The following is a 21760-nucleotide window of genomic DNA, read 5'->3' on the forward strand; positions in this document are numbered from 1 at the left end:
TGCTGACAAAGCTGAAAATGTGCTTGCTTCCATAGGGACTACGCTTATATATTGACTTGAAACTCTTTAGTATACGTATTTCATTTAGACACTTAGATCTAGCCATGCCTAAAGATAGCACATTCTGGGAAATTTTAGTTATAAAATCCAATAAAGTTTTTTTTAAAAAAATCATTGTTAGCTGGGTGCCAGTGGCTCATGCCTGTAATCATAGTTATTCAGGAGGGTGAGACCTGAGGATCACGGTTCAATGCCAGCCTGGGCAGGAAAGGCCGTGAGACTCTTATCTCCAATAAACCACTAGAAAACTGGAAGTGGCATTGTGGCTCACGTAGTAGAGCACTAGCTTGAGATGAAGAGGGCAGGGACAGCGCCCAAGCACAGAGTTCAAGCCCCATGACCAGCAAAAAAAAAAAAAAATTCATTGTTGCTATTTAGTTTTTGAGACAAATTCTTGTTATGTAGCTCAAGTTTGTCTCAAACTCACAAAAATACTTTTGAACTGAAGATCCATTATGCATTATCTAAAGAAACTTGATCAAAACGTAGATAAATAATCTTTTACCTTAAATGATGGGAAAACATTTATGAAATTTCCTAGTAAAATTGTCTTCACAATTGGTGGCATTTTTCTCTCACCATATTAAGTAACATGAAATCTTAACAAATTAAAAAACACCATCTAGGGGCTGAGAAGGTGGCTCAGTGGTTAAAGCGCTTGCCTTGCATGCCTGAGGCCCTGGGTTCGATTCCTCAGCACCACATAAGCAAAAAGAAAAAAGCCAGAAGTGGCGCTGTGGCTCAAGTGGTAGAGCGCTAGCCTTGAGCTGAAGAGCTGAGGGACAGTGCCCAGGCCCAGAGTTCAGGCCCCATGACCGGACCCAAAAAAAAAAAGCCACCATCTAAAATGTATTAAAATATCAACTTATATATGTTTTATTTAAATATAAATGATGTTCCTTTTTAATAGATTGTTTTTGAAACAGGTTCAAAGTGATTTATAGTCAAGAGTGGTGAATGGCTATGAAATTATAAAAGATACTTCATGGAATTCATAAATGAATGTGAATCATTCATGAAAATAAATGTGAATAAAAAGAATGCAACTTGCTGGTGGCAGTAGCTCACACCTGTAATCCTAGCTTCTCAGGAGACTGAGATCTGAGAATCATAGTTCAAAGCCAGTCAAGGCAGAAAAGTCCATGAAACCCTTATCTTCAATGAACTGGTATGCCAGTGAAAAGCATAGTGAAAAGTATAGCTAAAAGGTATTAGAACACAACAGAAGAATATCTTTATGAACTTTTCTTGTAAGTACACTGTTAAACAAAGAATAGAAAGAAAAAGAAAGAGTGATAGCATTAACTTCAAGCAAATTAAATTTAAATGAAAGGATGACATTGTCAAGAAGCATTGCCCTTAAACCTGACTTATGAACTTGTAATCTCTTTATACAACTGCTTAATAATAAATTGTGTTTATATAACATAAATCAGATTAAAATTTTTCACATTGAAAAAGAGGTCATATCATGTGCAGAATACACCTATGTGTTAATGGCCAAGGGAAACTACTATTAAGAAACATGGTAGAATTGGGTGCTGCTAGTTCACACCTGTAATCCTATCTATGTAGGTTGCTAAAAACCTGAAGATTCCAGTTAGAAGCCGCTAGGGAAGACAAGCCCATTAGACTCTAATCCCCAATTAACCAGCAAAAACCCAGAAGTAGAGGTATGGCTCAAGTTGGTAGAATACCAGTTCTGAGTGTTAAAAAAAAGTGAGAGCATAAAGCATACTAGAGATTGCTATCCCCATTTTAGTCCTAAGCTCTTCTTTCTTTTCCAATGAGCAGAAACGTAACATTTACCTTGAATCTTGACAATGTTTCAGGGTCCCAAGTGCTTCAGACTCTCACCTGTGAGTGGAAGGTCCTCATGGCTTTGCACAAGTCTAGATCAAAGATTCCACCCTGTTGTCAAGTCTTTTTAATAGCTATACTTACTATACATTGTTAACAAGGATGATCCCAACAGCATAACGCCAGCTTGGAAGGCCTCGGCATAAACTACAGCTGTCAAACCACCTGAAGAGAAAGGGAAAGAAAGAAGAAAGGAAGGCCATGCCTCATGGTGCTGACAGACCTCCCCATTCATACTTTGAATCCTTGTGTCATTCAACTACTTCTGCTGAGGTTTGGGAATTCTCTTTTCTTCTTTTTATCATCACTCTTCATAGTCTTATATGGGATTCTTAATTACCCTTTTCAGTTTCAATTTCCCTTTACTTTTTAAAAAATGACAATCTGGTCATTTTTTTTTTGGCTCCAGTCGTGGGGCCTGAACTCTGGGCCTGGGTGCTGTCCCTCAGCTCTTCAGCTCAAGGCTACCACTCTACCACAGCGCCACTTCTGGTTTTTTTCTTTTTGCTTATGTGGTGCTAAGGAATCGAACCCAGGGCCTCAGGCATGCAAGGCAAGCGCTCTACTACTGAGCCACCTTCCCAGCCCCAATCTGGTCATTTCATTAAGCAAAAAATGCACAACTTTCATCAAAAAGCTTAGTTTGGAAGTAATAGAAAATTCCCACTAGAATGTACCTCCTTGTCCAATAAATGTCCAAACATTACCCAATTTCTTCTGCATAGCAAAAATCTAATTCTCACTACCCAGAACTGTGAACAATTGATTGAAAATATGCCACAGTCTCCACTCTGATTTTTTTTCACTTGAATTATGGTGAAAAATGAAGGGTAAACACTAATATCCAAGATTTTCACTGTACCTGGAAGAAAGCACATGAAAATTTCTCAATATCTGGTAGAGGCTTCCTTGGATAAAACTTTAAGAACTTATCCAAGGGCCTTGGCCAGGAAGCCTAAGGCCTATCCCTCACCTCCACCTTGTTCTCTTTCTCTGCTTCCCTAGAAACCTGCAGTACCAAACCTCACTCCGGTTGAAGCGTGACCACTGGTGGCTCTATGAAGAGACCCTCCCAGCCCAATCAAACTTTTAAATGGTAGGACACCATTTACATATCTCTCTTCCTCTGTTATTTTCAGTCTGTGGTCTACAGACAGGAAATCTAGGGAAAGTGCACTAAGCAGATAATGTTTGAATCCACATAAATTCCTGAATGGTTAGAGAAACCTTACCTGTTATGGTATAGATACCAGCGATGGTCAACAGCATTAGGGTAGTCTGGTAAATATCTATGTCCCAAGCCATTTTCAAGAACATGGCACCATAGCAAATCTCCAGCTGAAACAGGTACAAGGTAATCAGGCTGCACTTCATTTCCAACAGAATTAATAATAATCAGAGAAACAGGTCTCAAAAGCCATATTCGAGGTGATCTCTGATGAGCACCCCACAACTGGTAGGTGATGTCAACAGAAGGTTTGAGACCCATAAGTTCAACCAAGCTCTCAGGACTTGAGTTATCACAACTTAGCCTCTGTCACTCCCAAGCCACTGCATGGGGAGTGGACTCAGAGTCAGTTGTTCTTGCAATTCTGCCACTGGGAAAAGCCAACTGCTTTAGAGGTTGACAAGTTTTTTCTAAACAGGACCAGATGGTTAATATTATTGGCAGTTTGACTTACACATTGTATCTGGTTAATACAACCTTTTAGAACTGTAAAAGTCATTCTTAGTTCATGCACTGTGCAAAACATATCACTAACTAGACTGCCTGCCCTGTGGATCAGATTTGTTGGCCCTGGATTTACACATTATTTAGCCAGCTAGCCTCTTGCTTTATTATTGTGGCTCTTTAAGCAAGGGATACAATTAGCAGAGCTTCATGTAAACATTTACTCACTAAATGTTTATAGTGCCAGTCATGTCACAAGACAGTCATCAGGGTTCAGCAGACCCTGACCTACCAAACTCACTGTCCCCCAGGAGGAACATGATTATACAGACACTTTCCATGCAATGTTATAAATGCTGCCCATTTAGTTATTTTTTAAAAAAAGATTTTTGGACAAAAATCCAGGCAAGTTTTTTCAGGAAACTTGAAATGAAGAAGCAAGTACACAAAAGTTACTCTCACACGCAGACAAGCATTCCAAAGAAAAGCAGAGCAGTGGAGTAGAGATTGACTAAGCCCTTCCTTGGAAGGTCTTTCCAAGGAGGTGGCATTTCTCCTCCAATTAATGATGGGGTCAGCCATCTAGAAGAACATTTTAGACTATAACACTAGTACAAATGGCCTGAAGAGTGACTGAGCTGGTTTTTGGGTTGGAGATGAATGAGTAAGGCAATGTGATTACAGGGGAGTAAATAAGAAATATAATCCACAAAGGCAGGCAGAGCCAGCCCTGTAGTCTTGCACAGACTTTTTCTTCCAAGGAATGGAAATGCCTGGATGTTTTTTGGACACATTTTCTAATTACATGAGATGGATGAACCCAAGGTTGTTTAGGAATAGAGAGGTCAGACTTGTAAACCATACTGAGAGGTAAGATAGATCCTTCTGTTCTTTATCTTCAGCAAAGTATTAAGCTGTCAACAGTAAGGTTGAATATGATTAAACTACTCTAACTCACATAAGCAAATGCGTACAGAATAAGGTGCTGGAATAATCTAGCATAATCCTGTTAGTTCTTAGGAATTTTTTTTTCTTTTTGAGTCTTCTTCATCTTGGGCTGACTCTGTCATAACTCACCGAAATTCTACCGAAGATATGGAGGATTAAATACAGAACAGAAAGGAACAGCTGGATTCGGATGCTACCAAATCTCTTTCTCAAATACTCTGGCAATGTCACCACCTGCGCAAGCAACAAGACAAGTTTCCATGAGGATAATGAAGTTTGAGGAGGCAGCTCTGTGGGGGTAAATCTTTCTTACAGAATGCTGTTTATATAGTCACAGCCCATGAGCATGGCTCATGAGTATAAAGCATGGAATCACTGACTTTCATACCAATTGAGATTGGAAAAATGAGGATGGAGAGGCAAATGATGATGCTCATGAAATAATCATTGAGCAAAATCAAGTGTCTTGTCTCTGTTGAAAGCATAGCTCATGATCCAGGGATTTGAACCTGGTTCCACTGCTCTCTGACCTCTCTCTGTGTCAACGCTGTTCACCAAGGAGTTGGTGTCCAAATGATTCTGCTGTTTTCCTATATCAAATTGTATATATCACAAATTAAGCAATTGTGCCCTCTGTGTTCATGAAGTCCCTAGAACCTAGTGAAGACCTAACTCATGGTAGGTAATCAGAAATTGGTAAGTGAATATTGTCCCACTTTCTAGCCTGGATAACCTATGTATGTATCTACTCATACATCTATGTCAAATTCCCCACCTGCTTGATGGGGACTTCATAGGAATGATATGTCCTTTGATAAGCATTTGGACCTGTCATTTTTCTCATCAGTTTTAGGTTCCAAATCATATTGGGACATAGGGAGTTGACTTGCTCAGTGAGGCTCTAAGCTTCCCAAGCTGTTTCTGCACTTACTGGCTATATGTTTGCTATGGCTGCATAACAAAGCAGGGCAGTTTGGGTGGCTTGAACAAATAATAATTATTTCTTCACATTCTTGGGGGCTATAAGTTCAAGGTTTCAGAGCATGAATTCTTTTCAGAGCTATGAGGATGTTTTCTAGGTCTTGCTCTCTGGCTTATCAACAAAATACTTCTGGGCTATAATAATCAGTTATAATACGAGACTGTTAAAGTCATATCCTCCTATCTTACTCTTAGCTATTCTTGTGTGTGTGAGAGAGAGAGAAGAGAGAGAATCTTCTATCTGAAACCTGAGGATATAATAACTTTTTTCTTGAGCCTCTCCTATTTCTATTATTTTGGTCAAACATATTTGACTCTGACTCTGTTTAGCGCTCTCTCTCTCTCTCTCTCTCTCCAATTGCATTTTCAGTACTAAATCAGGATCTTATGCTTGTTATGTATGCTTGTTTATGGAATCATGCTTCCAGTTACTTTTTTATGTGCCTGTACTGGGGTGTGAACTCAGGCCCTGGGCATTGTTCACTACCTTTTTGCTCAAAACTGGTGTTCTACTACCTGAGCCACACATTAACCTCTGGCTTTTTAGTAGTCAATTGGAGATAAACATTTCATAGATTTTCCATTCTAGACTGGTTTCACACCTGGATCTTCCTCTGCTCTTAGCTTCCTGAATAGGTAGGATTAACAAGTGTAAGTCACTGGCCTCCATCTTCCAGCCCTTTTTTCATCTGATAACTTTTGAGATAGACTCACATTTTGCTTAGCAGAGACTGAAACATAATCCTTCTAATTTTTTTTCCTGGTATAGCTAGAAACAAAGAAGTAGTTACTGCTACAGGTATGTGCCATTTCACATAGTTTTGTTTGTTGAGATGAGATCTCATGAACTTTTTTCCTGGTCAAGCCTCAAACTCTGCAGTATCCTGAGTAACTAAGATTCCAAGTACGGGCTATCACACCCAGTTCTGTATTGTAAATATTGACTTAATTTTCTATATGTCAGGAGGTTTATGTTATCTTAAAAAATGTATTCTGTCTGGAGAGAAATGATGCTTCTCAACTCTAGCTAGTTCTTAAATATAATGAAGGGCCTAGGCTGGAGCATACTATGGATATGCAAGTTCATTAGTCAAGAGCTTGACCTCCTTTATCTGGCCTATGCACCTCTGGGGTCACTATGCTACCTTAATTATGATTCTAGGCAACAAGAGGTCATCTCTAGAGTCAAAATGGTGCTCAAATCAAACTAGCCTAGTTGGTTGGCAACTGTTCATTCTACCTCTTTCAAAGAAACCCCATTAATAGACCTGTCACATATCTTCCCTTCATTCCTATTGTCTGCCTCTTTACCATCCATCCTGTTATTTTTTTCATGTGTCAAATGCCATTTTTGGGACCCTCCTGTCTCTGGTATTTGTGGATATAATGATATTTATTTGTTCTGAGTTTCTCCTGTTTCTACTCTTGTGGTCAAACCCAAGTGCTCAGCTAATAAAACAATATAAAAAGCTGGGTATATCAGAATTTCATCTCAATTAGCATTTACTGATGATTTACTGATGATCACTTAATATTTAAGGGAATGTTTTTCTTGGTCTAAGGTTCTCAACTTTGAGTTTTATCTTTTTCTTATCATTTTAATTGTTATTACAATATTTTTGGCCTCCAGGTTTCTAGTGGGAAGTCAATTATTAATGTGTGATTCTTTCTTTTTATATAATGTGTTATTTTCTCTGATTTTGACATTATCTATTCATTTTTGCTTTCTGTATCTCCACAGTTTCCTAGATATCTTGTAAGTATTTATATCTGGTAGGACAAGTCCGTCCTCATTTTCCTTGATAGCAATATCTTTGCCACTCTGTGTGTGTGTGTGTGTGTGTGTGTGTGTGTGTTAGAGAGAGAGAGAGGCAGAGGAGGGAGGGAGAGAGAGAGTACTTAAGCACTAGAGCTTGAACTCCTAGGTGCTAATCCTGAGCTGTTTTCCTCAAGGCTAGTGCTCTACCACTTGAGCCACAAACTCCTCTACTGGCTTTTTCGGTGCTTAATTGGAGATAGAGAGTTTCACATTCATTTCTGCCAGAACTGGCTTCAAACTACAATCCTCAAAGCTAAGCTTCTTATAGGGTTTCAGGGATAAGCCACTGGTGCAGGCTTATCCATGCTACTTTTATGAGTTTGTTCTTCTATGGATATTTAGAACCAGTTTCTCAAGTTACTTGAAATCCTTATTGCATTTTGTCTGGAATTATAGTCCATGTACTGGCAACATTGAGTCTTCTAATCATTAACTATTTACTTCTTCACTTACTTATTTTTGAAACATTTAAAAGGCTTTCTATAAAATCCACAAAAGATAAACTGTTGAGTAGGCAGATCCTTTTGCAGATTTTACTCAAGGCATAGTGACATATTTTAGGCATCTCAGGATAGAGAGAAGTCAATATGAAAAGAATGAGAAAGCTGGGCACTGGTGGCTCATGCCTGTAATCCTAGCTACTCAGGAGGCTGAGATCTGAGGATCGCAGTTCAAAACCAGCCCGGGCAGGAAAGTCCATGAGACTCTTATCTCCAATAAACACTAGAAAACCGGAAGTGGTGCTGTGGCTCAACGATAGAGCATTTGCCTTGAGCTGAAGAGTGCAAGGACAGCCCCAAAGCCCAGAGTTCAAGCTCCACAACCGACCAAAAACAAAAGAAAAGAAAAAAGAAAAAAATGAGAAATTCAATTGTCCTTCAGAATGTTATTAATACATAGCCAACATTTGATAGAAAGTATATTATAGAGAATTGAGTAATGGATAATGGACACTTACCTCAGCTTTGATGTGTAATGGATAATGGACACTTACCTCAGCTTTGATGTAAATAGGAATAAATATCCAACCAAGAACAAAGAGCATTAAGATAGACTGAAACAAAGAAAAAAAAAATCAGGCCCATCTAGATCAAGCCATTAAGTGAAATGTAAGTTCGGTTTTGATCTGTTTTAGGTACCACTGCCAGGTACTAACAAGTAAATGCTCCAGTACCAAGAACTTAACATTCAAAGTTATGATAGTTTTTTTTATAAAAGATTACTCTGTATATTAATTGGTGCAATTAACATACCAATTGATATCTGAAAGAAGACAAATTTACCTAAGAAAATTCAGAGGAATAGAAAAGAAACTCTACAAAAATTTCACACAATTGAAATTAAGTAAAAAAAAAAAAATCTGCTTTCTTTAAAGAGAAGTAAAGTAAGTGCGTGAGTACAAGATAAAGGAGCTTAAGCTGTGACCCAGTGACTCAAGCCTATAATCCTAGCTACTCAAGAAGCTGAGATCTGAGGATCGTGGTTCAAAGCCAGCCCAGGCAGGAAAGCCCGTGAAGATTCTTACCTCCAATTAAGCACCAGAAAATCAGAAATGGTGCTGAAGCTCAAGTGGTAGAGCACTTGCCTTGAGCTGAAGAGCTGAGGGACAGCACCCAGATCCAGAGTTTAAGCCCCATGACTGACCAAAAAAAAAAAGGCACTTGTTGGGAATTCACTCCTCTATACTTCTGGTATAGAACAGGATTCCTGTTAAGTTGGGACACTGTGGAGGTACTCTTTAATTTTTTACAGTACTTCAGAAAAAAGATGAGCCTTAGAATGCATGTTTTTAATGATTTGTCATAAATGATTTACATAGTTCAGTTAATAATCCAAGAATATTAAATTCATATATAATCGAATTGAAAAAATGTTACTTCTGATCATGGTTTGATGCTAGGCCAGGCAGGAAAATCCTTGAAAGTCTTACCTCCAATTAACCAGCAAAAAGGTGGGACTGGTGGCATGGCTCAAGTGGTAGAGCACTAACAGAGTGAAAAGTGAAGTACTAGCAGAGAGAGAGAGAGTGAGAAATATAAAAGCAGGAGGGAACAATGGAGGAGACAGACAAGAGAAGGTAATAAGGATGAATATAATCAAAATACATAGTATAAGAATATGAAAATGTCATAATGGAATCCATTATTTGGTACAATTAGTAAGACCAGAAGACGTTAATAGTTATTCAAGGTTAAAATCAAGTTTCTGGCTTATAAGTTTTATTTAGACAGTGATGAAAGTGGAGGTCAGTAGCTGTGGAAGGTATGACATAATGACTTACATTCCATTCTAAGGCCCCAACAGCAATCCCTGAAGATGCTCCTATCCCAGCCAGGCCCATAAAGTGGCCACTACCAGTGTTTGCAGCAAAAAGAGAAGTGCCTATCTGAGAGTTAAAAGATAATTATGTATCAGAACACTAAGTCATATGTCAAGAATTAATTCTCACAAAGGTTAACTCCCACTGAATTTCACATTCTCTTTTTTTTAATTAATTTTATTAAGGTGATGTACAGTGGGGTTACAGCTGCATATGTAAGGTAATGAGTACATTTCTTGTCAAACATTATTACCCCTCCCTCATTTCACTCCCATTCCCCCCATCTCCCCTGAGTTGTAAATTTCATTTCCAATTTATTGTATTGTGAGTATGGCTGTTGCAATGGTTCACTCTTTGTCTTCTGTCTCACCAATTTGCTGTTTCCCTTCTCTTTCCCAAATCAGATAAACATATATACAAGACACAGGATACCAAAATCAAATATAGTGACAACAGGGGATAAACCAAAGGAAAGAAAAAATACAAAACAAAAAGAACTTTACACTGTGCATTAAAAAAACAACAATAAAGGAAAACCTCTTGTTTCCATATCTTGGTGTTTGTTTTGATTAAGATCATCAGAAAATATGGCATATATACACAATGAAATTTTATGCATCCATCAGAAAGAATGACATCACCCCATTTGTAAAGAAATGGAAAGACTTGGAAAAAATCATATTAAGTAAAGCCAGAACCAAAGAAACATAGGCTCCATGGTTTCCCTCATTTGTAATAATCAGTATATGTCTAGGATAGTCTTAGCAGAGGCTTTCAATAGATCAATAGCTATGTACATATACCATATAAGATGATCTAATCACATTCTTTTTTGCATTTTAATTTTTTTATTTATGCACATTGTTACAGGTAATTTGTCCACCATGTCACAATAATACAGTGGCAATAACAATGAAAGCAATAACAATATTTCTTCTTGTAAGATGCTTATTGAAACTACCATATTTGTTCTAAGTATTATTTATTTTAATTTTCACTACTGCTGTGATTTAAGTATTTCATTACCCCCACCTTATTAGTGAGCAAATTAAGGCTTTTAGACCTTAACTTATTTTCCAAATTTACATAATTAAGTCTAGGTTTCTAGATGCAAAGTCTGTGGTAGTAATTTTTTATTCCTACCCTTAGTTTACTAAATATGTCCTGAAATATTCTGTATAAATGTCATTAAAGAAAATATCATAGCTCTTGCAGCTACTCTTTCCAGGGTTTCATCTCAGACAACATACTAATGCAACAAATTGTTAAAATTCAACTTTTCTATTGTACATACTTCTTGCAATTTTTCCTTTTAATTGATAACTTTCTCAGTTTACATTTGTGTTAGCAATTCTGAGCTAATTCATTAACATTTTTGTCTCAAATTTTATACCCCTACAAATCTCTGAAGCTAATGATGCATGGTTGTAAAAAGAATGTATGCTATAACTCAAAGATAACCACAAAAATGCAAATTCAATAAATACAAGCAGCAAAACATCAACAATCTGAAAGTATACTTGATGTGATAAACTGTCTGCAGATATTAAGTATCTGCCAAGACACAAAGACAATTGACCCCTAACTGACTGGTTCCAAGTTTGAGGCACAGGTGTACTATGAAGAATGAAGAGTAAGAGAGGAAAAGGATTTCTGTAAAGATCATAACTAATTTCAATATCACAATACATTTCAAATTTGTGACATATTTGTGGCCTCTCAAGCAACTAAAATTTCCTATAGTCTACTTAAGGGACTTTGGAGAAGCACAGTTCCTTCTCTTTATATTTTGAGATAATTTTAGATTTATAGAATAATTACAAAAATATTTCAAAGAGCTACTTGGCATTTATCAGCAGCTCCTCAGGCTGAAAACCTACAGAACCTTAGTATAATTACCAAGAGATGTAATGCTTTAAACTAAACTGCATTGGCTTTATAGTACTCAACAGCATTTTTCACTAAAACTCTCTAGCCTACTTAGTTATCCTGTCTATACATTCTCTTAAAAGAGAGTATTCCCTTGGCAGAATTTCTTTTTTTTTTCTTTTTTTGAATTTCTATTCAGGCTTCTTTTACAGCTTGTATCATAAATTAGAAGAGAAGGGGAAAAATAAAAACTAGGCAACCACTGTCTCACACACCACTAATATGCTCATAATTCCCTAAAATAGAAACACTAGCCAGAGTGTGATGTCTCTGCAATAATTTAAAACCATTGAAATTATCACTGGTTATGTACAGGATGGTTAATTAAGATTAATTAAGGACAGCATAGTCTACAGAAGGAACAGGCAGTTCTATAAGTGATGAGCAATCTATATATGACCTAATCCTTAAAACTTAATATGTGTACTTTATACTGTGCACATAAATATTTATATATGCATGTATATGCATATACATGTATTAGAATTATTACATTTGTTCACAACCAAAATCTGTTACTTTCAAAACAAAACAAATATCCTGCAAGCATATAAAAGAAATAAAATGGCACAACACCAACAGTAACTTTTTTCCATTTTTTGATTAGCATAAGTTTTTCCAAGGGTTTAACTTTTGATATATTCAAACAACATAACTTTATCATCTAATCTATCCATCTCCTTCATCTACATTCCCTTCCCATATCAATCTCAACTTATTTCATGGTTCCAATTTCGCATGTGTAAATAGTTATTTTTAACATGTTCACCCCCCTTTACCTTCTCTGTTCTTCTGCCTTCCCTTAGTACTCACACCTATGACAGGACATGTTTTGCACTCCTGTCACTCATTTTATTAAATTGAATGATAATTGTTTTTAAGAGATTTCACCATGGTATTTTACACATAAATATTGAGAATTTAATGAGATAAATGGCCTCATTCTCCCTTTCCCCATCTCTCCTACTCCCTATTATTCAGCAACTTTCAGTGAGTTTCTTCCGCCATTATCCCCAATTTATAGATGCCATGTATCATTCTCTTGTGCTTCCCAATCTTGCTGACCCCCACAAACAATCCCACAATTATAAATATATTCTATAAATATATGTATATGTGATCCTGTATGTGTTTACACATGTTAATCTTTTAGATTGTGCTTTCACATATGACAGAAAACATGTGAACTTTTATCCTTCTGACCTTAGATTACTTCATGTAGCACGATAAGCTCCATTTCTATCCATTTCCCTGAAAAGGAAAACATTCCACTAATCTTTAAGCATAGTGTGAAGTGGAAAGGAAATGCCTGGCTAGAGATTCACAGTATGGATCTGCTAGGATGCAGGTAACATTTAATGCCATTATACCAGAAAGATTGCCCAGGAATGAGTATAGTAGGAGAGAAATGAGAAACCAATGAAGCCTCTAGCAGGTTCATTGGTGCCTGGGGACCGCTTCACCAGGATTAAATGCTTGGTTAATAAGGTAAAAATAGCCAGGGAAACTGAGCAGAAAAAGAAGCAATAATTGGAACCAGATGCTACAGCAAATCAGGTATCATGAAGGCTGAGTGCTGATATCAAATAGGCAAAGTGGAGGCCATCAGAGTCTCTGATAAAGCGATTGAAGGCCATCAGATATTTGTTGAATACAAAATATTAAGTATAAATGTAAAAGTGAAAAGAGAGGTAAGTTGCAATTATATTTCAGTTTTATTTGGTAATATTATTATGTTTTTTGTTTACTAAGCAATTATCTTAAAAATGAGAAAAGTCACAAAAAGAAACTGGTAAATCAATTAACCAAACACATCAGAATTTCAACTATATCAGTGTCTTCTAAAAACCCTTCCAAGTATATCAGTCTTACAAGGTAACATGGGCAGCAGATTCTGCTTTTATGTACCTCTTTAGTTCACAAAGCAACCAAGACTAAAGTCTGCAGTCCTCATAGCCTAGGAGGAGATTGTGTTACTAGAATCTTCTATGTATGAGACTGAATGGAAATGGTTCATTGCTCTATTGATTTCTTACTAAGTTGAGCTTAAAAAAGAAGACAAAACAAAAAAGTAACACTAAAATAAAAAATGGCTAGAAATGTAATGTTTACCTAAGAAGTGCAATTTCCTATGTGGAAAATGTATGTACACTGTCACACAGTTAATTTATAGAGTAACACAGGCTCAAGCATGGCTGAGTCTCAGTCTGGGCAGCCTCTTGCATTCCAGTGCATACATGGAGCTACAATGGGCAGCTGCCTCTATGACTGGTGGCCTTTTACTTGTTCCTCTTAAGATACTTCGTGCCAGCAATAAATTAGTTTATGCATAAACAAAAAAAGAAGATTCTCTCTTACACTCTGCCTCCCTCCATCCTGCACCATGCTGCATCTGCCCTTCCCTCTGCCCAGAAGTCATCACAATTGATCTACTTGTAAAACACCTACTCTACCTCCAAATCCCTCTCACATCTCTACCTCTGGCAGTCCTTTTCTGTGTAACTGTACCAAAAGCACAAGTTAATCTTTCATCCCTATTCTTTGTCTGTGTACTTCCTAATAGTCTTCTTGTCCTGCCCTGGAATGTTGTGCAATTAGTTTACTATACAGCCCACTGCAATTCAGAAACACATAGGTAAAAAAAAACACTTGAAAGTTAAGCAAGCTACTAATTACATGACATCTCTGCTGCAGTGTGATGTTCTATATTTGTAATGCCACCATTTAAGAATTTGAAGACACTATGTTGAAAACGATCTTTACAAATTCAGGGTAGGAGGGAGAAGTTGGGGAGAATGGTAGGGAAGGGATGGTAGGGAAAAAACAAAGGAGGGGTTAACAATGCTTGATAGGAAATGTACTCATTACCTTATTCACATAACTAACCTCTCTGTACAGTATCTTTACAATAAAATATATATTTAAAAAAGGATTTGAGCAGGAAGATCATGGGTTCAAGATTAGTTAGGCTACAATATGTCTCAAAAATAAAAGGAAGGGATAGTAAGAGAAAAACAAAGGAAGGAGTAACAATGTTTGACAAGAAATGTATTCATTACCTTACTCATGTAACTGTAACCCCCCATACAGCATCTTTACAATAAAATAAAATTTAAAAAAATAAAAAGGACATTCCTGCTTTAGTAACTGTGATTAATTTGGAGAAATAATACATCTAAATAAAACTCTAAATTAAAGTACTTAATAAGATAACACATACAATCCCCTCAAACCTCCACTGCTTACTTACCAACCACCATGTTAGATTTCCACCAGCCAGGAAAAAGTCTTTTACAGTAGCACGATTATGTGACAATACAGCCTAAAACAGAAACAAAAACACCCCAGTGGAATACCAGAAGCCAAACTGCCCCATAAAACCAGTTCTGACCTTCATTTAGTCCCAAATCTCAGTACTAGCATTTAAAATGAAAGAAAAAATATAAGAAATATACAGTTGGCATGGTGGCTCATACCTATAAAAAAGCTACTTCAGAGGCAAAGAAGAATTGAAAACTAGCCAGGTAAAAAAATTATCAAGACCACTATCCTAAACAATACATTGATATAGTATTAAGCACCTGTCCTTCTAGCTATATATAGGAAAGACTTAAATATCAGGATTGCAGTCTAGAACATCCCAAGCAAAAACATGAGATCCACAAAAAAAAAAAAAAAAACTACCAAAATCAGAAATAGCAGCTGTAGCAATTGTCTAAAAAGTGCAAGGCAGTGAATTTAATCTATATGTGCATAGACACAGACACAAACACACAGAGTAAGAAAGGATTCTGGTCATTAGGTGGTACATATCTTGCCGCTTTTTTCCATCCTATTTCTGAAATAGTACAGCAAGTACAGCAATTGGTAGGAGATGAAGTCAACATTTTCTAAAAGATGTTGAACAGATCATAGAAACAAAAAAACAAAGACATGAATATTATTCCTTGATGTATGAATTACAGAAATATATATGCTTGAACACATATATTGTACATCTTATACAATATGTGTCTGTATGTTTGCATAAACACTGACAAAAGAAGTACCTTATCTACCTCAGAAAAAGTATTAAGTTATACCTCTGGTGTGGCTTGTTATTATTGTTATTTGGAGATGCACTCTCTTAGAATTTTCTGTTTAGGCTGGTTTCAAACTGAAATCCTGAAGATCTCAATTTCCCAAGTAGGTAGAATCACAGGCCAGACTGGCTATGTGGTTCAAGAGCATCTTCCTTGAGGAAAAAAGCTAAGCAAGGGTCTGAGGCCTTGAGTTCAAACCCTAGTACCAGCACACAACACACACACACACACACACACACACAGAGCTAGAATTATAGGCACAAACACTAGTAGTCCAACTATATATTTGTATACTTAAAATCACCTTTAGACTATGGCTTAATAATATCTGAAGAAGTATAAGTAATATTTTCAAACTCTTGTTTAAGGAATAATGGCAAGAAAGACAAAATATTCATCCAGCTTAGATAGAATGTTTCTGAATAATTTTCCTATTTTTGGTTGAATCTGAAGGTAAGGCAAGCAGAATATGTAAATGATAGCATAGATGTGAAGATTACAGTCATCACCACCATTACCCTATGAAGGGCTCATTATGAATACTGCTCAGGGCTTAAGTTCCAGGCAGCAGGTGCAGGAACATCTGACCTGTCAGATTCGTCAGTGGAAGGCAGTATGAAGCGTGTGAAGGTGTGATTGTTCAGTATGGCTTGGATGAAGAGAACATGTATTTATTCTTGTGGAAAAGGCAAAAGGAGGATGGAAAGGTGTCCTCTGAGGGCTCTGTTTAGACAGGCTCCAGTATTCTAAGTGAGAACTCAATAATGTAGGCAGAGGTCAAACCCAGCCTGGAGTACAAGGTCCTGCCCTCCCCGTAGGCGCCACCTTACCCATAAGCCGATGCTCAGGACCAACAGGAGGTAAAAAATCGTCACCATTGTGTCCATGGGGTTGTGGCTGTGGAAGCCCACGGTGCTCCAGTTCCAGGTGACAGAATAGTAGTTCCCCAAACCATCCATTGCGACAATCCTGGGCCGAATCAGCAGCACTTGATGCAAGGTAATAGCAACGTTACCACTTCCGGTCGTAGTTTGCAGGGAATGCTGGGAAGTGCTACGGTTGTTCTGGGTTCTCTCCCTGCTGCAGAGAACTCCTTCTCCTGGGGTAGGTCTGATTACCCAGAAAACAGAAATCACTTCGTGGCTGCCAGTCCAGGACAAATGCTGACCATCTTAGGTACAATCGCAACCTCCTCAGCTAAAGATTGGATGTGGAGAGGACAGACCTGAGATCACTGGGGAAAGATCAATAAAGGAGTGATTACGGATCTTTGGGCAGAGTAAGAAAACTGTCCATATCTAATGTTGGCATGTTGTCTATAATAGGCCTGTTACATTTATTGTGATCAGTTTAAATATTGCAAATAAAGCATTATCAATTTTAGTTACTAAAGTTTTTTTTTCCTTTTTTTTCTCCATCTACCTTCTCCTTGGCACTTGCTTAAATTTGTGTTCAGGTGACTACATCAACCCAGTTTGCTCTTGTTCCACATATGGTTAGAACTGGTCACAGAAAGTTCTCAGGATGTTTTGCAATTTGCTCTTTTTACTAGTGATGTATGAGTCTTTAATCCAGGTCAAGCATTGTTTTTCTAGATGCTTTTTTCACTGTATTTGATGTTGGTATAAGTTGTGGAGGGGAAAGGAAAAAACAAATCATTTAAATAGGGATACAGGTGGATCCATTGCAACAATGAGATGTACAAGACGTTATGTCAAAAAACAAACTTTACAACTTTGGCGCGGGGGCGGAGCGGGGGATAAGAGGGATTGGACGGGGGCCTGGGCGGATGGGAAGGGTTGGGAAGGGGGAAAAAAGGAGGAGACAGCAATACGTGATAAGAAATATACTCATTACCTTGCTCATGTAATTATAACCCCTCTATATGGTATGTTCACAATAAAAAAATACTTTAAAAATAGATTGCATATGACACATGAATTTCATGAGTGATACTTCTATATTTGAAATAAAACCTCACAATAAAAAATAATAGTATTTTAATTAAAGTAATTAATACTTATGAAAGTAGAAATACTTATATTTCTCTTAGTAGATGTCAGATATCTTACACATTTTATATGTTATCAAGTTAATTCTCACAATAATAGAATATTGAGTCTATGATAAAGGTGGGAAACTCTGTAGTCTTTTTCTTCAGTCCCACCAAATAGAAATAATGTGAAACACAGATACAATTATAAGTGTCTTAGAAGCCACGTTTCAAAAAGTAAACAGTTGAAATTAAGTAATTTTTATTAAACCTAATATGCACCAAATATGAGTATGACTGTAGAAAACTACAGACATGTCTCACATGCTTATTTTCTACATTAAATCTATCTAGTGTATATTTTATACACTAAATTCTCACAGCAATTTTTAAAATCACAATTTCTTGTTTATTTAAATTTAATGAAAATCACACACTACTTTAAAATTTCTTGTAGTACAAATCTAGTGATATATTCTTTTACCTTATACATATTTAAAGATTCTTTACTTTGCCTTTTGATTTTAAAGATGCTTTGCTAGGTGAAAATTCTGTATGAATTTTATTAAATTCTATAATTTAAAGATGTACCTCTACTGTCTACCTTGCATTGTTCTCATGAGAACTTTTAAGTCATCCTTACCTTTCTTCCTTTGTATATAATGCCATGCTTTTTCTTTAGGCTACTTTTTAATTTGTGTCTTAAATGGATTGGTTTAGGATATTTGATAATTATAATCTGGCTTGATGTTTTTTAATGTTTTTGTGATTATGGTTTCTTGAATTTCTGGATCTTTGAAGTATAGTCTCCACAAAACTAAGAAACTGTTTCTGGTATTTCTTTTAATTATTCTTACCCTTCTCCCACAGATTCCAGCTGTTTGGACAATTGACCAGCTAGAAATAGAAAACTTTTTCTTTGAAGGTCATATAGATATTATAACATTATTGATAGGCCACTCAAAATTTTCAGCACAGCTTATGAGAAGCTGATGAGAAACATATAGATAGATAGATAGATAGATAGATAGATAGATAGATAGATAGATAGATAGATAGATAGATATCTGTCTTGTCATGTATTTAATGATTTCTTAGGATCTTTATGGCTCATGGGTAAGATATTCCCCACCCTTGAGTCTTAAAGGTACCCCATAGATAACATCAATACTCTGTTCATATTCTTCCAGACATTTAAATCTGCTTTAAATTTGTAGTTTCCACTGCTATTTATTCAAGTTCACTCATATTTTCTACTCTGTTTGAAACCATATTTAGTGTATTCTTCATAACATTCATTGCATTTTTTTTCTGCCAGTCATGGGGCTTGAACTCAGCTCTCCAGCCCAAGGCTACAAGTCTACCTCTACCACTTGAGCCACAGTGCCACTTCAGCTTTTTCTGCTTATGTGGTGCTGAGGAATCGAACTCAGGGCCTTATGCATACAAGGCAATCACTCTTCTACTAAGCCAATTTTCAAGCCCCATTCATTGCATTTTTAACTTGAATATATTTTAAATGTTACATGAATTTACCACACTTATTTGATCGTTCTTCTAGCTCTTACACATACAATATGGTATTATAGTAACTGTTGCAATGTCCTTTATTATCTATCTGGATTATTTATTTTATCTGGATTATTATTTATCTCTATAATTGATCTGGATATGTTCAGGGTTCAGACTATTTTTTCCTAGGTATTTCTTTTTTTGAGTCAAGCTATTGCTATGTAGCTTAAGTCTCTCAAACTCATGATCCTTCTTCCTCAACCTCCTAAGTGCTGAAACTGCAAGCATGTACCCTTTTCCCAGGTACAAATCAATTTTGATTGGTTGATATTCTCCATATTATGAATCATATTTCCCTATTTCTTTGCAGACCTAATGATTGTGGTTGTTTTTTTTTTTTTTTTTTTGTCGGTCATGGGGCTTGAACTCTGGGCCTGGGCGTGGTCCCTCAGCTCTTCAACTCAAGGCGAGCACTCTACCACTTGAGCTACAGCGCCACTTCCAATGATTGTGGTTGTATCCTAGATATTGTAAGTTTTATCTAGTTGGGTGCTTTGTATTTTTGTATTCCTAAAAATATTTTTGAGGTTTGTTCTGGTATATTGTTCTATTACTTCAGAGTAGTGTAATATATTTCAGTATTATTTTAAAACTATTTTTAAGCTCAAGACAACAGAGATTTTTTAGTCTATGATCAACTTTCTCCACTACTTAAGAAACTTCTGAGAAGTACCTAGTGATTCGACCAGATGAGTGGAAGTCCTTTGTTTCTTAAGCCTTGTTAATTTTGTCACATCTTCTTGCATTTGGCTTTAGCATCCATATATCAGGGAGACAATGTGCCGTTTGTCTCTTTGTTCTTGGCTTACCTCACTCAAAATAATGTGCTCTAGTTCCATCCATTTCCCTGCAAATGCCATTATTTGGTCCTTTCTAATGGCTGCATAATATTCCATTGTATATAGGTACCACAATTTTTGGGTGCACTCATCAGTAGTGGGACATATGGGTTGTTTCCATATCCTGGCTATTGTTAACAGTGCTACAATAAACATGGAGGTGCATGTGTCCTTCTATCCTGGTTCCTGTTGCTCAGGGTAGATGCCTTAGGAGTGGTATGGCTGGGTCTTAGAGGAGGTCAATATTTAGCTTTCTGAGGACCCTCCGACTGCTTTCCAAAGTGGTTGTATAAGTGTACATTCCCACCAGCAGTGTAATAGTTCCTCTTTGTCCGCATGCCCTCCAGCATTTGTCATTGGCTGACTTTAGGATGTGAGCCATTCTGACTGGGGTAAGGTGGTATCTCAGGGTTGTCTTTATTTGCATTTCCTTTACAACCAGGGATGGTGAGCCTTTCCTCATGTGTTTCTTTGCCATTTTTATCACTTCATCTGAGAAGTCTCTCTTTAGTTCCCTTGACTATTTAGTAATTGGTTTGTAGCTTTGGGAGGGATTAGTTTCTTGAGTTTACTGTATATACTGATATTAACCCCTTGTCTGATATATTGCTGGTAAATATTTTTCCCAGTTAGTTGGTTGTCTTTCTAGCTTGGTTGCTATAGCTTTAGCTGTGCAGAAACTTTTTATTTTAAGGTAGTCCCATTTGTGAGTCTGTCTCCAATTTGTTGTGACCCTGGAACTCTGTTCAGGAAGTTCCTGCCTGTGCCTGTAAGTTCAAGTGTCTCTCCTACTCTGTCCTGCAGTAGTTTCAGAGATTCAGGTTTGATGTTAAGGTCTTTAATCCATTCGGAGTTGATGTAGGTGCATGGTGATAAGCTGGGGTCCACTTTTAGATTTCTGTATGTGGCCTCCCAGTTTTCCCAGCACCAGTAGTTTAAGAGGCTGTGTTTCTTCCACTGTATGTCTTTGTCTCCTTTGTCAAAGATCAGCTGACTGTAGGAATGTGGTTTTATTTCTCAATATTCTATTTTATTCCATTGGTCTTTGGGTCTGTTTTTGTGCCAGTGCCATGCTGTCTTTGTTATTATGGCTCTATAGTAGAATTTAAAGTCTGGCATTGAGATCCCTCCCATGTTGTCTTTTTTGCCTAGAATTGTTTTGCTATTCAAGGCCTTTTGTTGTTCCATATGAATTTTTGGACTGTTTTCTGTATTTCAGAAATATACATCATTATGATTTTAATAGAAATTGCATTGAATTTGTATATTAATTTTGTCAGTATTGCCATTTTCACTATATTAAATCTGCCTATCCAAGAGCATGGAAGGTCTTTCCATTTCCTGGTGTCTTCTGTAATTTTTTTCTTTAAGTTTTTATAGTTTTTGTTAAATAGTTCTTTTACATCTTTGGTTAGGTTAATTTCTAAATATTTTATTGGGGGGGCGTTATTGTGAATGGGGTTGCTTCCTTTATTTCCCTCTCTGCTTGTACCTTGTTGGTGTACAGGAAGGCGACTGATTTTTGTGGGTTGATTTTTGTATCCTGCTACTTTGCCGAAGTAATTTATAATTTCTAAGAGTTTGGAGATGGAGTTTTTGGGATCATGAAGGTATAGTATCACGTCATCTGCAAAAAGGGATAGTTTAATTTCTTTCCCTATGTGGATCCCTTTAATGTCTTTCTC

At 36.8% G+C, this 21760-nt stretch overlaps 1 protein-coding gene across 1 annotated transcript in view; it reads right to left on the minus strand.

Annotated features, from left to right (window-relative positions):
- Positions 1-16630, minus strand: part of LOC122122028 (sodium/glucose cotransporter 1-like) — a 36196-nt gene extending 19566 nt beyond the window's left edge. The window contains exons 1-7 of the mRNA XM_042696197.1: positions 16502-16630; positions 14840-14911; positions 9622-9726; positions 8335-8394; positions 4670-4774; positions 3153-3258; positions 2005-2085 (exon numbers count right to left, since the gene is read on the minus strand). Coding sequence (XP_042552131.1) covers positions 2005-2085; positions 3153-3258; positions 4670-4774; positions 8335-8394; positions 9622-9726; positions 14840-14911; positions 16502-16630 — 658 coding nt within the window. The remainder of the gene's footprint in view (positions 1-2004; positions 2086-3152; positions 3259-4669; positions 4775-8334; positions 8395-9621; positions 9727-14839; positions 14912-16501) is intronic.
- Positions 16631-21760: the final 5130 nt, after the last annotated feature.

Source organism: Dipodomys spectabilis, unplaced genomic scaffold (assembly GCF_019054845.1).
Source record: "Dipodomys spectabilis isolate Male_0828 unplaced genomic scaffold, ASM1905484v1 ptg000201l, whole genome shotgun sequence".
Taxonomy (NCBI): domain Eukaryota; kingdom Metazoa; phylum Chordata; class Mammalia; order Rodentia; family Heteromyidae; genus Dipodomys; species Dipodomys spectabilis.